This window comes from Ursus maritimus, unplaced genomic scaffold (assembly GCF_017311325.1).
Source record: "Ursus maritimus isolate PB19 unplaced genomic scaffold, ASM1731132v1 scaffold_15, whole genome shotgun sequence".
NCBI classification, from domain to species: Eukaryota; Metazoa; Chordata; class Mammalia; order Carnivora; family Ursidae; genus Ursus; species Ursus maritimus.
Genome location: NW_024423897.1, coordinates 62,524,738 through 62,542,897, shown reverse-complemented (window position 1 = coordinate 62,542,897; position 18,160 = coordinate 62,524,738). Strand labels below are relative to the sequence as shown.

Genomic DNA, 18,160 nt, shown 5'->3' with positions numbered 1-18,160 from the left:
CTGACCTGTCTGCCAGAGACACCCCCGGTCAGCACTAAACAGAACTAACCATTCCTGCAAGATCTCGGAGGCATTCCAGCCCCAGTGAGATCATGCACCGGGCAGAGCCAGGCTGCGGGTGTGGAGGCCGGCCTCGGAGCAAAGCCCCGCGCACAGCAGCACCATGTGACGCCTCCTGCCCACGGCGACGGCCGCCAGACAAGCCTGAGGTGCCCGCAGAGCGATTCCCAGGACAGTGAATCGGGAGACAGATCTCCAGGCATGAGGGCAGCGACCTCCGTTCATCGCCCGGGGGGGCACCCCAGAACCTGAGACGCGAGCAGAACCAGCCACGTGGCAGAGCGGAGACTGTGAGTGAGGAGACACGTGGTGGCAGGCATCAGAAGAGAGGCTGGGGGCCCACTCTCTCTCAGGCTGTCATGGAATCCAGGACAGGGCATGGTGAAAGCAGCAGAGAACAAGAGAACACCCTCGGAAATCCAGCATCTCACTTCCCCGGGAAGCTGGAGGATGAGAAGGAGGTCTCCGGAACATGCCAGAGAAAAAGGACAGCACTAGTCAGGAGGGGAACAGGTTCTCAGGGTTGAAGACAGACGGCTCTTCAGTACCACGTCAGAGAGCAGAGTGAGGTTAAGACAAAACGACAGACTCCTGCAATTTCCGTTGAGGATTTTTCAAATTCCCGAGGACAGAGAGAAGAGCCCAAAACTCACAGAGAGGAACAAGCAGGCTCCTCGAGTGCCACAGGAGCCGGCAGCTTCGCGGCTCTGGGGCCGTGAGACCTGGAACCCGTACTGTCTGCCCGGACCAGCTCCCCATCGACATTGAGGGGAGAAACAAGACACTTTCAGACATGAAACGCGCCTGAGTTTCTCCAGCTTGTCCTCTTTCTGAGACAAACCTACACTCCAGGAAATCTTGGAGGAAAAAATGAGAAAAAAGAAAGAAAAACCCCAAACCAGGCCCAGGAGATAGATCATGCCCAGAAGATTTGCAGGAAGGCACTGCACCGGGCAGAAGAGTGACCTGAGGGCAGCCGGGGGCTCCCGGGCTCTCTGGGAGGAGCGCATAATCCCAGCAAGGCAGCGAGACCGCGAGCGGGCAGGATTGTAAGGCTGTGCTCAGGGCTCATTATTCTGCAGTAACGGGCAAAACAGGAGTCTGACTGTAATTGGAAATCGGGGTTAAGGAGGTCGTGAGGGTGGGGCTCTGATGCGAGGAGCCTGGTGTCCTGGTAGGAGGGAGACCAGAGCTCTCCACCAGGGGAGGACAGCGACGGGGCACGGTCTGCAGGCCAGGAACCCGGTCTGCCGGCACACGGATTCCCGACTCCCAGCCTCCAGAACCTTCTGCTGTGGAGACCCCCAGTCTGTGGCACGTGGTCAGTGGTCGGAGCTACGACACCCTCTAACCACGTGAGCTGGCCGCAGGGCAGCACCCAGAGGGCACTCTCGGCCTGCCGGTCAGGTTTTGCAAGAAGATGCTCTGGTTTTTACACAATTTTGTGGTTCGAAAGTCACTTTGAGTAAGTGTCTTTTGTGAAATTATGCCATTCCTCTTTTCACTGAAAACTCAAAGCTTGTATTTTAGGAAGTCTGAACGACACTAACTTATGTTCAGCAAAGATCCTCCCTGATGGGACACTGATCTACGCAAATCCGCACACGTCTGCACAGCGGAACGACGCGCCTCCCAGCTGACTCCGCGAGGATTCTTCCCTACAAGGCTGTGTACTTTGAAACCTGTTGCTTCAAAACCCACTTCCCCCTAACTTCCGAGTCCCCACATCAGGCATTTTGTCACCGAGTTCCCCTTTAAGGAGTTCAGTGTTGACTGTTCTTTGTTTCCCCAAGAGCACCAGACCCAGCGCAGGGCTGTGCCTAGAGTGACTGAAAAATACTGCTGCGCGGAGACCTCGAGGGCTGTGTATGGCCTGCACACCCGCACATTCACGCACACACCCACACGTGCACGCATGCAGACATGTGCATATACACATATGCATGCTTACCCACATGCAGATACCTCTGCACATGTACATACATACACACGCCCCACTGATACACGCATGCGCACACATGCATGTAAACACACACACACATGCTCACACACGTGTGCATACACATTCACATACGTACATACGCACGATGCTCAGACACACATGCACACACGCTGGCACAATACACACACGTGCACACGGTGCGGTGCGGTCTCCATACACACAGGCGCCCAGAGCTCTCACGGAACCTCAGATGTGTCTACGACGTGTCGTGAGGGCCTCCTGTCAGGCACACTCTATGGGCGCAGGAGGCGCCTGGGACGCACTGCTGCAGGCGGTAGTCAGCTGTGGCCCCGTATCCTCCAAGGAGCCCAGCGGAGCCACACGGAGCCGCGTGGAGGTGGAACCGGCCACGGAGAACGGCCCAGAGCCCCGCCCTTGGAAGAGACAGAATCGGAGGCGGGCGAGTGAACTGGGGAGGAGGAGCCCCGCCCAAGGAGAGCGGAAACGAGGACTTCAGACAAGACGTGCCCAGAGATAGCACTACCCTACCACTCAAGCCCCAAACTCTCCGTCTCATCACTCGTAATTTGTCAAAAACTCTAAAACCTCTGCTCTCTAGCTGCGGATCCACAACCTAGCAAACTGAACTTCCGACTCCTATCCGGTCTAGACTGATTCTGTTTGATCATGTATCTGATACCAGATTCATATTTTAGGGTTAAAACATTTAATAAAAACCCCCAAGGTAAAGCAAGCTCTTCAAAGAGAATTAAGAAATCCAAACAGGCAGAATGAGCACTGGATAGCCAGTGATGACCCTGGTGCCAGGTGACCGCAGCCAACAGGACGGCAAGCAGCCCTCCCTCCCCACCCCTACACTCTCTCCCTCCCTCCCCCCACTCCTCCATTCCCTCCCTCCCTCTTTGCCCCTACACTCCTTCCCTCCTCCTACACTCCCCCTCCCCCCCACACTCACTCCCTCCCCCTCACCCCTACAATCACTCCCTCACTCCCTTCCCCCCTCATTCCGGACCCATGTCCTAGCACCCCGGGGGCAGACGCTGCACTGGGGCTGGAATGGGAAGGGATCATGGCCTGCCTTGGGTCTCCAGGAAGGACTGTGGTTCACTTGACTCTGACAATGGTCTACACCATGAATACCATAAGGAACGCACATGGAGACCCCATGTGAGGGGTCCCCCGGTCAGCTGGACCGTCCCCAAGCACAGCCACGCCACACTCCTCACCGACTCAGCAAACCTGTGAATCGAAATTCGCGGTCTTTACCATGTATGTCACTGTCGTGCGTGCCCACAGCAGGTGCACGTCGGGAGAACCAACCCTGAGGACATGTGCCAGGTCCCACCTGCCTCCCGCGGGCATCGTGTTCCTGTCTGTCAGACACTTCCTAGGGGAAGGAGGACTGAGCTGATTGCTGGGCCCGTGAAGGGCCAGGAGCAAACAGTTTAGGCTCTGTGGGCCGCACAGCACAGCCTCTGCTTCCGTGAAGGTGTCCTGGATGGGGTTTAAATGAGCAGGTGTGGCTCAGTTCCAGTAAAACTGTGTTTATAAAACCAGGCAGCAGCTGGATCTGGCCCACGTTTAGGGAACCCCCTGTGCTAGGCTGATATTTCTGTTTCTGCATCAAGTGTTCGAGGACCCGAGGGGTTGACGAGAGGTGTTAAGGTGTGGATGACTGGCAGCACTCTGGGCTTGCAACAGAAACGGCGACTTCTAAGACGCCGGAGACACTTACTGAAGCCTTTATACCCGGCGTTCTCATTTACTGATGGTGTGCACTTTAAGAACAGCTTTAGGGGTAAACAAGAAAATATTCTGATTTACTTTTTTGAGGTCCACGTTGGGCCTTTAGTTAAGACGTATTCAAACATGGGGCACCTGGGTGACTCAGTCAGTGGAGCGTCTGTCTTTGCAGTTTGGCTTAGGTCGTGATCTCAGGGTGCCGGGATGGAGCCCCGCATCCAGCTATGCACGCAGCGGGGAGACTGCTTGGGGCTCTCTCGCGCTCTGCCCCTCTCCCTGCTTGCACAAATGTGCGCGCAATCACGCTCGCTCCCTCTAAAATAAATAAATCTTGAAGAAAGAGATGTACTCAAAACACGTCCACCTACAGATGGCTTGCTTCATTAATATCCAAAAAGTAAACACAAGGGAACTTGAAGGTCTACGAAGCAAGGGGGACACTTGACCAGCAGAGACCAGACCAGCACACGGGACAGATGTTGGCTGAGACGCAGCCTTGCGGGGCAGGGCCCTTGGAAACACGCTGGGGAGCCTCTGTGCTGAGGGCACACCAACAGCGGCCACGTGGCTTGCAGGACCCTGGAAGACCCCTCAGAGCAGGACGGGGGCAGGGGTGCGCCAGGGAATAGAACCGGCCACCCCCAGAGAGGGAGGAGCCACGCGGCTGGCAGCGTCCTGGACGGAAGAAGCTGTGGGAAGGAGGAAGGGGCTCTGGGACCCCGCCGTCAGAGCACCTGCCCTCCAGTGACTTACTTGCGCCACGTGGCCGGGGGCTGCTCGGGCTCCTGGTCTGAGGATCCCAGCGTCGCGAAGAACGTGAAGGGCCAGGCGAGCAGCATCATGGTGACAATGAGCAGTAGCCGGATGGGGAAGAGCGTCAGCGTCATGAACACAATCTGGAAAGAGAGGTGATGTTGTTCCGGAATCTGTCACCAGGGTCTGGTCCTTTGGACTCTGTGTGCGGAGCCAGGCCTGGGCCCCAGGGGCTGCCCTCACACGGTGGTGGGGCACGTGGCCAGGTGTCCTGCCGAGGCTCTCAGACTGTGCTGCTGGGCCCCTTCCCACTCCGGCCTCAAGTCCCCCGTGTGGGAATGGCAAACAGACAGTGGAGCTTACCCCGATCCTGGCACCCTGCAGCCCCACATCCGAGCCCCTCTCCAGCCAGGCCCAGCACACGCGCCCCGCTCTTCTTAGCCTCCGAGTCCCAGCCCAACACGGGGATGCCTTTGCAGGGCTGAGCGGCCATGCAGGGAGGCCGCAGGTACGGAGCTGGCCAGATGGACTGTGGGCCACAAGGAAGACCAGGGACTCCAGGAGACTCTCCAGCCCCAGGGAGTCATGGGCTGGAGCCCAGCCGACAGCAGGGTGCAGCCAGCCCGCCTTCAAACAAGCAGCACTGGGGGGCATCACATGCCCCCCCCATGGGTCTGGTTGGGATGATGCCAGGGGAGGGGCTCTGTGGGGACAGGCAGGCCCTACAGTGAGGGGGAGAGCAGCAAACATGGGGTGGGGGCAGGGACGGACATGTGGGACTCTCCGGAGGGTCCAGGTCAGGGAGCATCATGGCGGACGGACAGCTCTGTCTGAAAGCAAGGACTCCTATGCAGGAAGCCACCTCTGGTTTTCACCTGGGGGCACACGCCCAGGAGTGGTGCATTCTGAGCGTAATGAGCGGGGGAGGAATGACAAAACTTAGAACTTCCAAGGGATTTAGGATCAATAGATGCAATTTATAACTATTTGCAATAATACACACTTCAGATACATAGGTTTTCGTGCAGAGAGGACAGAAAAGACATGCCAAGAGAAGGTGCGCGGTGATGTCTGCCAGCTGCTTGGCTGACCCAGGACAAAGGGCCTCACGGCCGCTCACCTGGCGGGGTCCCTGTTACCTGCACCTGAGCCGTGCTGACCGGCCCCCACAGACCCTTCACGGATTCTCCTGAGTCCTCTATGAAGACCGGCACTGCCCAACAGGCATACAGTGCAAGCCGTGTAGGTAATTCTAAATCGTCTAGCGGCCACGTGTAACACATGAAAGGGGATGAAATCAATGTAATATAGTTTACTCGTATATCTGAAATACTATCATTTCAGTGTGGACTCAATACAAACATTATGAACGAGATATTTCACACTTTTTCATGACGTCTTGTCTTGAAAATCCAGGGTTCATTTGACACTGCGGCTCATCTTGAGTCCCAACCGCCCCATGGGGCTGGCGGCCGGCTGTGCACTGTGCGGACCTGCGTCACCACAGGGCCGGTGGGTCAGGGCAAGCTTGGCGCGGCCCCTGTGCTGGCCTCCTTCCCTCCCTCCCCCCCGGTCCGGGGGTGACGTTGGCGACAATGTTTCCTATCAAGCGGGGGCTTCCTCGAAGTGTAGCAAATGTTCCCCGCTGATGAGAACGTACCTCCCCACCCGTTTTTTGTGAGTCGCGTCTGCTTTAAGTCGTGAACGCGCTGAATGTCACCGCCGTCCTTCCTGCTCCCTCAGCCCGCGGACAGGGCAGCCACGGCGTTTCTAACCTGAAAACCTCGGTCACGGTGCCGGCCGCTACCCGCTGGGCCACCTTCTCTCGAGCTGCTCGAGTTTGCGTCCGGGAAAGTCAGGGGCCCTCCGGGCGGGCCCTGCGGGGACGTCCACACACCGGAGAGCCAGCTCCTAGGGGAGCTTCTACAAAGATGTATGTATCTAATGCTGGGGGTTTTCTGCTTTTTTTTACCGTCTATCTAGATTTTCTACATTCGCTTGAATTCGTTTCAGGGGTTTTGTCGAAGGAAATCCTCTCTGAAAGTCCCAGCAGATTTCTCCCCAATTACTTCCCCACCGGGTGTTTTCAAGAGAACTTGAATGAAGCTGCCCCTTGCGTTCTGCCGCGTGTCTATCACAACCCTGCCCCGCCCCGCTGTGTATTTACTATTATTTGTGCCTCTAAAACTTTCCAGCCTATGTTGACAGATATTCTTCTAGTTTATTAATCTGTTTATTGAGCCGGTTTTGGACGTATTTACTGTCTCTACTGTGACCAGTCGGTCATATTAATTTTAGCTCCTACAGACTCTTTCTGAATCAACTCCAATGTCCCTCTGAACTTCCTGAGGTGAAAGCCCCGGTGTTATTTTCAGAAGTGCCCTCTTTCTCAACAGTCACGCCGAGAACACGCAGCTTTCTCGAAGTACCATCTACCCCTACAGTTAAGTTACCGGAAGGCTGAGTGTTCGTTGCCATCGACGGCCGCTGCCTGTGAAGCATGCTAACGGAACGTCTCAGAAAGTCCGTCCCATGCGGCAGGTGCAGCGCGAAGCCGCTGGCTCACCGGCGTGCTCTCCTACCGCGCACCCACTCTGCAGCCAGCTCCCATTCCCACACGTCCGTGCGGCAGAGCGTACCGCACGGGGCTCCGGGAGAGCACGCGGCTTCCACCCCCAGCCCATGCATCTCCGAACCGCAGACCAGGACGGGGCTCCGAGCGGCCCCAGGGAAGCGGTGCCGGGGAAGTGTGACCCGAACCTGCCCAGTGCCCCGGGTCAAGGCACACAGAGCTGCTCTTTACGTGGCTTAGTTAACCTACATTCCCGCAAGTGGGCCAGCAGCCACGGGGTTCACTTGGCCATTCCACATGGGACACAGCACGTGGCCAGCACTGACCCTCAGATGATGTGCTCACATGCCCGCTTTGACACGCACCCGAGAAGACACAATCTGGTTTCCGAGCTTCACAGCCAGCGGGGAGAGGACATGTGAGTGACCATCACACACTCGGACCCTCCGTAAACAGACAAGCCTCCCACAAGGCGATGAGTGGGCAGGTGGAACGGAACGTGGTCTGAGTCACAGACCTCCAGTGAACCGCCGTGCCTCGGCCTGAAGGACAGGGCAGGACGTGGCTCCCCAGGCACCAACTGACGGGGCGCTGTGTGAGCTGCTTGGGGAAGGCAAGCACCCTCGGGAGCCCACGGGGTGCAGGGGGACCTGCCTGGGCTGCTCTCTGGGGCCCCAGGACTCTGCCTTCACCTGGCCCAACCAGAGGGCCCACATATTTCCGACAGGCTCAGCCCTGCCCCAGAGGAGGGGAAACTGTCCCCAGGAGGGACAGGACTTGGAAGGCTTCATGCAGCCCCCTCCAGAACCTTCTGTGGGCTCTGACCACTTGTCCTGAGCTCTAGGCTGCCCCCTGGTTGGATCCTCCTATTCTCCTGCACCTTCTGGCCCACTTGTCTTCACAGGCTCTGTCGCCTGTGTCCACCCTGGCCCGGCCACTGGCCTCCTGGCAGCCTTGCCACCCACCATGCCCTGTGCAAATGGGCCCAGTGTCTCAGTCTGTCTGAGCAGACTCAGTGTTTCCAGCCACAGGACGACAGCCAGCACAGCCACATCAGCCACGTGGACGTTCTCAAGTGGGCTAGGGCTGCGGAGAGACCACAATCACCAAAAAGACATTGGTAGAAAGTCCTGGCTGGACTGGAAAACAAAGGGCACAGAGCAGATGAAAGGGAGCAGTCGTGCCGTCTCCAGGCCGTTCTGCTGGGTGCCCACAAGGCGCTGTCATTAGCGGCCAGGCCGGACATGGCGCCTCCTTCCCCGAGGCCACGGGCACCTCTGCTCCTCGGCCGGCCTGGAGGGCAAGCCCATGGAATTACAGAGCCCTAGGATCACAGTCCCTGGGGGAACATGCAGGGAGGCAGGGGGCGCCCTGGGGAGAGGGCAGGGCTCCATTTCCCACAACCCAAGTAAGACCCAGCTCTGTGTGGGACACTTGACTCAGAACCCCCGGCTTGGGGGGAGGGGGACCGGGGACAGCCCCCAAAACCCACTCCCGCAGAAGCCCCTCTCAGAGCTGGGAGGTGGGTCAGCAGGCAGCAGGCAGGGATGGACGGACAGCGGCCCTGGGCGGGGGCAGGCAGGGGCAGGCGGGGGCAGGAGAGCAGGGGCCTTGGGGAGAGAATGCTGGCCTTGCTCCCAGGTGACGGCACCGGGTGGGGGCGGAGGAGGACAAAGCAGCAGCATGGGGGGGGGAATGCTGCAGACAGAGCAGGAACAACTGGAAATACGGGACCTGCATCCCCTCCAAGGTCTGACGGATGCAGCCTGACTGCCCCTCTCAGCAGCCCAGTGACCCTCAAGAGCACCAGGTCAAATAAGCCGTGAGGTGCCCCCCCCACCCCCCTCGAGCTGAGGGTTTACAGCCCAGTTCTAGGAGGACCTGCATCCAGCCTCCCCGGCTGAGTGAGGTCACTCACGTTGGCCACGATACACTGTCCATCAGGAAGGGGTGTGCTGTGAACAGACGTGGACATACAAGCTCACAGAGCAGCCATTCTAACCTAGCACACTGCATCAAGAGCCCCGGTGAGCAGACCCCGGTGGGGACCCACCCAGGTGCAGGGGGGATGCCACGGCTGCCTGCGGGCTCTGAATGCCATTTCCTGCCCAAAGGAACCAGGACTCCTGGGTGAAGCCAATTCCAGGCCGGGGCGGAGAACGTGGAAGAGGAACCAGGACAGCGGGGTACAGCTAAAATCAGGAAGGCGGCAAAGGCCCCCGGACTTCGGAGCCCCCACGGCAGACAGCAATCTGAGCACCGATAAGATCAATGCACTGACGGGACCTTCACGTGCGCTGGCGCCCTGCGTCCATCACCCCGGGCGCACACACATCTGCACACACCCCACCTCACTGGTCGCCTTTGGAGGGACGCAGGCTCCTGGGGGTGATGCTGGCCCATGAGAGGACATCAGGCATCACACAGTTTGTCCCATGAGACTGTCCCTCGGGGCAGCCACGGGGGGCATCTGCGAGCGTTCCCCAGAGGCTCCCTAGAACCTTATCGCGCACGCACACCCAGGTGAGGGAGTGTGCGTGTGAGGCTGCGGGGCAGGCGGGGCTGATGCAGACACGCCCGGCTCAGCGCCTGTGCGGGGGCGCGGACTGTGCTGCTGGTGCTGGGCCGTGGCTGCCGGCCGTCCTCCTCGTGGGATGCAGATACACCCGGAGCATTTGTGGCTGAAATGGTGGAGTCTGGGCTTTGCGTCACAATCACTGGGGGTGGGAGGACAGTGGGTGTCCCTGAGACCAGAATGGCCATAAGCTGGTGATTGCTGAGACAGGGTGGTGGGCACAGGGCTCCTGCATTTTCTCTGCTTTGGTGTAAGGAGCTGAACTATGTGCCCCCCACCCCGGACCTCAGAATGTGGCTGTATTTGAACACAGGGCCTTTAAGAGGTGATTAAGGTAAAATTAGGTCACTGGAGTGGACCCTAATTCCATATGGCAGGTGTCCTAAGAAGAGATTAGCTTACAGACACACAGAGGGAGGCCTTTGCAACGGCTCCTGGAAGAGACGGTGTCTACATGCCAAGGAGGGAGGCCTCAGGAGGAGCTTGGAGAGCGGACTTCCAGCCTCCAGGACCAGGGCGAGGAGCGCCTGTTGCTCAAGCTGCCGGCCCACGGCGGCGTCACGCCCCAGCGGGCACACCGGTGCGTGTCCCCAACCCCCCGCGACAAGGTGTGTGAAAGACCACATTCACCAATCTGCAGTGAATTCACCTCGCATGCTGTCTGGAACTCTCTGCCAAAGACCCCTCTGGTCACAAGGCCCAGCTCAGACGCACCTGGCGGTCACTCCCTCCTCTCTGCCAAGGCCACTAACATCGTCCTCATGCAAGCTGTCCAAGCTCCTTGTGTTTCACAGCCAACACACACTGTCCACATGCTGTTTAGGAGACAAAGGCCCGTGGAGCCATACGGGTGGCCAGCGTCTCCACCCACGCTGTCCCCCTGCCCAGCTGGGTCACTGGGACACGTGTCCTTGCTGGAGTGGACGGGCCAGCCCCGTACCTGGATGTCATACACCCCCGGAGCACACATGGGAGTGGCGCCATCCGAGGCCCCCAGCCGGCTGTGCGAGGTGCTGACACAGGGCCTGCGGGCAGGAGACGCACAGGGGAGCGCGAGGGTGTCGGCGTGACCGCTCTGACAGGAGAAGGGTCGGCAGCCTGACGGCACAGCGGCCGAGTCACAGTGCACAGCGGGCACCGGGCCGCGAGGCGCGTGCTGCCTCCACGGCACTCGGCACGGTAGTGGGCAGGCCACCGGCGGGGGGTTTCCAAAGCTGCTGTGCTTTCACTGTGGGAAAGAGTAATTATGGCCATTCCAACGGATATGGAAACACACTGACAAACACGCAGAAGAGAAACGCATTCCCCACGTGGTTAGAGAACACAGGAGCACACACACTGGGGAGCACCTGCTGGCTGCGGATGGACGGAGGCGCACACTCAGAGCCCAGGCCAGCGTCTGAAAACTACGCTCGCACGCGGGCGGCACTCCGTCCACCCTCAGTCGCCGCAAACCACTCCTGGGGGCTGGGGGCAGAGACGGATGACCGAGAACAAACGTGGACCGCCAGCCCCTGTGTGTTCCGTGGCCAGAGCTCCACGCCGTTGCCACGGGGAGGCTGAGTGCCGAGCCCCGAGTCCCCCCGGTGCTGGCAGAGGCCAGGTGCTCCTGAGACCGGAGCAAACATAGCTCAGGGCTGGCCACGGGGCCTGTCCTCCCCACGAGGCCGTGTGCCTGTCCACACCACAGGGGACGACTCGGGTACAGCAGGCCCCGGTCCAGCTCCCCATGGAGTGGCTTGCACAGGTGCTGCTGGTTGCAACAGAGCTGGATGTCACCCAGGGGCACCACCAGGGGCCAGCGAACCAAAGGTCGCCTGTGTGACAGGTGCCAGCAGCCAGCTGGAGGGAGGAGCTTCAAGCTCCCTGGGGCAGGAGGACAGATCCCGAGGTGACCATTGCTCAGAGACAGAAGAGACAACAATAGGACTCCTATCGTCACATTGCTTAGGTTACGACATTTGAAAGGCAGGATTTTCCAGGACAGCCGGCAGCCTGGGTGAATGCACGGAGGGCGGACAATCGCTAAGGGGCATGGGGCCCAGGGGCAGAAGCGAATAGGCCTGATTAGTGGGGGTGCTACACACACGGTAAACACGGGGGGCCCTGGAGGGACCCACGGGCACCCTGAGCCGACATCAAGGGTGCTCAGATCCCAAGTGGAAAGGACAAACGGTATTCTGACCTGTGGGTCTGCCCACACCCACAAGGATGGGTTCCCGGGGCCGCGGAAGGGGAGTGCCAGACTTCTGGATTTCTAGCGCTCCCGGCCCAGCACCCAAAGCAGGGTGGAGCGGACCCACTGCCCACAGCTGAAGGAATGCCTCGGAGTCAAAGTCCCCATAGGGCTGTGGTTCTAGGGATAACACGACCAAGAGAATCCACTACCCCCAATCAGTTAATCCAACCAGACAGTGCATGTGCCCCATGGCAGAGCAAGAGGCAGACGGGCAGCCTGGCAGCTCAGTGGGGGCCCGGGTCTGCGGGCAGGATGGGCTCATCTTCTGAAACAAGCTCGCACTGGGGCTCAGGGGTGGAGGGAGGGCGCCCCGGAAGGCCGGTCTGGGTCCCCCCAGGCTCTTCCCATGAGGAGACAAGCCTTGCGGATTCTGCAGAAAGACGGCCACGTGAGGTAAACAGAGGGAAACCGCACCTGCGAAATCCACCTTTCTCTTTGGCCGTTACGTATTTAAAAATAAAGCAAGTTGTTTTTGAAAATCCTGAGAACAGACAGAATATTCTGAAACTGAGAAGCCACGGCCAGTGCCCCTCACTCAGCCCGGCTCGGGCAGGAAGGGGCTCCACAGAGCCACGTGCTGCTGATTCCTGCCACCTAGGCCACTTTCTCCCGACCCAGCGACCAACCAGACACATCGACTTGTCTTCTTTCTCAAGAACTTGGAAAAAGTACGGCAATCGTCACAGGAGCGCCATCGGCTGGCGTGACCCAGCCCCTTCCTGCCTCGGAGCCCGGGAAGGCGCTCCAAGAGCATCAGCTCCGGACCCAACACCTGGCAGGTGCAAACCCAGCAAACCAACCTAAGAAACCTTCTCCCCACTGCTCCCCCCATCAGCAAAACACCTTTCCCAAACACAGGGATGCAGACCGCACACGGCCTGGGATGTGGAGACAGCCTCCTAGCTGGAAAGTAGAGAGAAAGAGCCGTGTTCTCAACGGTGGCTGTGAGCGACACTGTCAAGTCACACACGGCTGCTCTCGAGAAAAAGGCTCCTTTCCACGAAGAGATGAAACACAGAGCGAGGCTAGAAATCCGGGGTGTGGACAGTGCGGGGAGGCGGGGACGGCTGCCGGGAGTGAGGCCACGTCTGCGGGGCAGGTCCATCTTCCCTGGGCACCCTGTGTTTCCAGAGTAGCTGGCCGCCTTCTGTGTCATTTGTCATTCTATTTAATCCTGTGTCCAATTCACATCGGACTCCCTCGTCTTTTTCTCACTAACGTGTGAACGTTGGTCTTCTTGCCCCTGGTCTTCAGCGGTCCCACACTCTGAAGTTGTGTGTCCACCTGTGTGGACCCTCTCCTGCCAGGACCACACTCACTGCTACATACAAGCTATTTCTTCTCAGCTCTCCCACTCAAATCTAAAATTAAATACAGCGTTGCTACAACAGCTATTTTTTTCTTTCAACCCGCAAGCAGCCCTGACTTCCCCAGCACGCCGGTCTCTCTGCTCAGATTTCGAATCCCGTCTTGGCACGTGCGCCCAGCCCGGAGTCTTGTGCAAAGGACAGCGTCTCTCAGGAACTCGCTCTGAGTTTACCGATCTGCCACGCAGCCCGACAGCACGGCCATGTTCTACGGTAGAAACAGACCTCTGTGCAGCTCCTTACGGGATCAGAGCTGCCCCGCTCTAAGGCGACCCTACACGTACGCTCTGTAACCAAGGGAGCCACATCAGGACCCCCACCAACACCACACAGTCCTTCCTCACCTGCTTTTTAGCCAGCATCCGAGGGTCCAGTGGGGTGGAGATCAGAGCCTGCCACTGGCTCGGGCCCAAGGCCAGTCCTGTCCCCCAGCACCGAGGGTTTCACAGGGCCGTGTCTGCAGGCCCCTGGCACAGGGTCACAACCACACGGTCAGTGGTCAGTGCAGAGGGCAGCTCAGGGCCCCCAGGAGAACGTAGCAGAGATCTCGGCACTGGGGGCATGAGGAGGCTGGGCAGGGCATGGCACTCAGTCCACGCTTAAGGGCATCAGACGAGCTAAGGAGACTCCGCGTGAGGGCCAGGGAAATGCGGCCTTAGGACATCAGGAGACACCTCCCAGGGCAGACAGACTCAGCGTCTCCAGGGAGAACCACCAGCAAGACACTGACCACCAGAGGCTGGGCCCCAAGGCAGGGAAGGGGCAGGGGTGTGAGGCAGCTGGAAGGGGCAGGCTTGGGGGCCGAGAGGAGGACTCCCGACTGCCCGCTGCACTCGTCACTGTCACCACGGCTCCTGCGGCAGCCGCCCTGGCTCCCCTGTAGGAGCTCAGCCCTAGGAGCCCACGGCCGGCATGGGGGGACCCCGCTCCGCCCGAGCACCCAGAGCCCCTGGGCCCCTAACACTACAAACGCAGACTGCTCCCCCTGCCCAGCCAGTGTGGGCGTTCCCCAGTCCCTGCCCTCGCCACCGCCACCGGAGGGTTCAGGCTAGGGCACGGCCAACCAGTTGGGGCCTCACACACAGCGCCCCCTGCAAGCCGCGACAGAGAGGAAACTGAAGTTCACTGGGTCACTGAACACGTGCCAAGTGCTGATCACAAGCCAGAGCCAGCACTGCTCCCGACGAGCGGGGAGGGCCTGCAGCCCCACAGGCTCCAAGCCCCGTGGGCAGCAGCACGGTCAGCACAGCAGCCGGCTTGCCTGGGCGGAGCTGGGGAGGGCGCACCTTTCCTTCAGCAGCTCGGGAACACCTGGGGATTGAAGCAAAGATAACCAAGTGCCCGGAGCAGAGCCCTGGGGGCGGCCGGGGGAGGGTGCTGACGTCCTTCCCTGCCACCAGCCGGCCTCTGGGCTCCCCTCGCCCCCTGCTACCCACTTGTTTCATACAAAATCACATTTCCCCAGGGTTTTCAGGCCCGTTCAGCTGGAGACCCTGTGGTCTCTGTGATTCTGAGCGGCCGCTCCTGCAGGCTCCAGATGGGGAATCCCACAAAAACTGAACCGCAGGCCAGAGGTCCTTCCGCGGCTGCCCACTCAGCCCCAAGAGCGGAGCGCCGGCAGGGCCTGCCTCTGTTGGCAGGTGCTGAGGACAATGGCTGGGACAGAGGCAGAAACACGGCCAAGAGCCAGAGTTCTGGGCCGGCTGTCCCACTCCAAGGACAAGGCTCAGACACGACGTGGGAGCAGGCTCCAAATCCCTACTCAGAGACCAGGGACGCAGCGGCACCTGACCCGTTCCCACAGGCATCTCACCTGGGGGGCCTGCACACCCGGGAAGTACAGCTGCTCAGAAAGGGAGCTTTCCAGGCACAGACCTCCCACCTGCAGAGACCAGGAGCTGCAGAGTTCCTCAGACGGGCAGAGAAGCTCAGGCTCTGAGCAAGGCTGGACGGGCAGCTCTGGGGGGGCAGGTGCAGGGCCTGCACCACAGGCAACCTGGTAAGGGGCTGGGACAGGAGGGCCATCCCAGGAGGCACTGGCTTTTTCTTGAGAAAACCCCCACCCAAGGGGATGAGAAACACGGAGGGAGCGGGAGCAGGGAGGGGGAGGTGCACAGACCACGCACAGAAAAGGTCCTGGTCCACTGAGCGAGTGATGCCCAGAAGCCACATACAGGGTCAGAACGGCGGCGGGGCCAGCACTGTGCCGAGAGGGACCACTGAGCTCCCGTGCTCGGGGAAGCTCCAGGGGGCCATGAGCTCATCTGTTTACTAACAGTCTGTACATCTCCTGGGCTGCTAGGAGCCCCTGGCTGTGGTCCAGGACAGAGCAGGTCCCTGCCGTCCTGCCCTCGGGGCTCAGGGTCCCGAGGAAGTCCCTCCCCTTAACTGCGCATCCTCTCAGCTTGGGGTGTGTCGCTGCGCACAGGGTGGGTGCAGGGTTAGGGGCAGCGGTTTACCTTGGCTGCTGCCTCAGTCAGGACGACAGGCAGCAGGAGCAGGGAATGTGGGGGGTGCAGAGGTGCCTGGTGGGGGCTGGAGCCTGGGGCAGGGATCAAGGAGACTGAGAGAACCCCCCAAGAATTCTCTCCCCTCCCCAGACAGACCCTCCGCCCTGCTCACACTGACAGACACACCCAGGCTGTGGCCCTAGGAAATCCCTTATCTCTGGGGCCTCTGGCACAGTGGAATAGAAAAATCCTGAAATTCAAGTGCTGTAGCATTTCCAGCTGCTTCCGTTTGTTCACCAAATTCCAGCAGAGCACTTGCGGGGGCCAGGATAACAGTGCATCTTGAGTCCCTCGCCAAGGGGGCTCCTCCAGGAACAGTCCTGGGGTGTCCCGACCAGCTGCAGACGCTCCCAGCTGGGCACCTCCTGCCCTGCTCAGCTCTCCGATACAGCACCCCCAGGACAATCTGGCTCAACTTCACCCCCAACTGCTGGCTTCACCCAAAAGCTGGCTCCAGGCCCCCAGCTGTGGGAAGCTCCTAGGGAACCTCCAGGCCCTGTCCCCCAACTGTAGGGAGCCCCCCCAACCACATCCTGTCTCTAGCCCCCAGCTGTGAGTCCCCCTCCAGCTGCAAGGAGACCAAGGGCATATTCTGTACTTCCCCAGCTGCAGGGAGCCCCCTGGAGCATCCCAACAGTAACATTTGTGGGTGAGAATGGGCCTGACACCAAGCTTGCAGTAGAAACCTGGGCAGTCTACCCCCGGCCACGTGGGCACTCTTCTAAGTACACCAGGGATGTGTAGAGCGCACTGGTCCAAGTGCTCCTGGGCACAAGGCTTGAGTGCAGCTAGGGTGGAATGGGAGGGGCTGGGGTGGCGGCTGCTGACTGGTGCAGGAGGCAAAAGTGGGGACAGGAGGTGAAAGTGCCCTGAGTGCTCAGGGTCAGGGGAGGAGGGCTCTGGGCTTGGGAAATGCTGAGCTCCAGCAGTCTGGAAGCCCCCACGAGGATGTGGAGCTAATGAGTCCCATGGCACAGAAGTGACTGACGACTCCTTCCAATACAGGGAGAGGGCTCTGCTCAGCTGTTGGCCGTGTACACGGGACCATTCAGGGCCTGGTCAAAACCAGCCCCTCGGCCTTGGATTCCTGGCTGTCTAGGGCACCAGGCTCACTTCTGGGGGTGCTGTGCGTGGAGCAGAGGATCCCACTGGGTGGCCACACCGGTCCCCACCCTCTAGACCTCAGGGCCCCTGTGCGAGCCAGCTCTGCACCCCATCCTAGGGGTTTGGAATATCAAAATCATGAAAGATGTTTTAAAAAAAGATTTCATGTGGGGGCGCCTGGGTGGCACAGCGGTTAAGCGTCTGCCTTCGGCTCAGGGCGTGATCCCGGCGTTATGGGATCGAGCCCCACATCAGGCTCCTCCACTGTGAGCCTGCTTCTTCCTCTCCCACTCCCCCTGCTTGTGTCCCCTCTCTCGCTGGCTGTCTCTATCTCTGTCAAATAAATAAATAAAATCTTAAAAAAAAAAAAGATTTCATGTGGCAAGTAGCTTTTTAGAGAAAATAAATCACTCCTCTTTCTCTCAAATGGAAAAACGACTTCTGGGAGTAAAAAGGCCAGTCTCCAGGCATCTGCGGCAGGTCCCGCACACGAGCAGGGAGGACGCCAGCGGCTCTACGCAGGGCAGTCTGGGGCAGCTTCGTGAAGCCCCAGCAAATGCAAGAGAACAGAGTTAGCGCCGTGCCTGAGAGACGCTGGGACCCGCTGCCGTGTGTGTGCTTAGGGACAGTGTTTAACGAGCTTGGAAACACCCCAGCTCACAAGGCTGGAACGTGGGGCAAACACCAGGAACATGCTGGTTAGTTCTAATACCACACAGAAGGTGGCACAAAGGGCTGCTTGGTGACCGGACTGGAGAAGGTCAACACTGCGTTCACAGTTAGACACACACTTTCCTCTGGGCTGATTTTCACAATAATTCACAACCTCACTCAAGGTTTACGGAACACTAGAAATGTGAGAAACACTAGCTCGGGAAAGGTTAAGGTCACCCTGACACATCACAGCAAACGCATGAGGACCGGCCGAGGGGCGACCTCAGAGGACTCACTGCCACTGTGTCGAGGAAGCCAGACTGCTTTCCAGGAAGTAAATCTCCCTGGCACTAGTCACTGGGGGCTCAGAGATGGGGAAACATCAGAGCTGGAGGTGGGATGCACTCACCCCCGAGGGTTCCAACGGAGGTACCCAAAAAACCCGGGTGATAGAAACCAGTTCATGACCCCTAAAAACAGAGAATCACCACATGACTACCCAATATCATAGTATTCAATTTTTCATATCTTAATGAGTTATTTTCTGTCCAGAGAGATGCTGAAATTCCCTGCTAAATCTGCAGTTAAATGACAGATGGACTGGTCAGTAATCTGCACAC

At 59.2% G+C, this 18,160-nt stretch overlaps 1 protein-coding gene across 2 annotated transcripts in view; it reads right to left on the bottom strand.

Moving 5' to 3' along the window:
• LPCAT1 (lysophosphatidylcholine acyltransferase 1) overlaps nt 1-18,160 on the bottom strand; it is a 45,073-nt gene that overhangs the window by 24,297 nt on the left and 2,616 nt on the right. The window contains exon 2 of one of the 2 annotated variants that reach the window (XM_040630574.1): nt 4,520-4,662. In XM_040630574.1, coding sequence (XP_040486508.1) covers nt 4,520-4,662 — 143 coding nt within the window. Of the gene's footprint in view, nt 1-2,188; nt 2,233-4,519; nt 4,663-18,160 lie in introns of those variants that run through there. The other variant, XM_040630575.1, reaches the window with a different exon arrangement.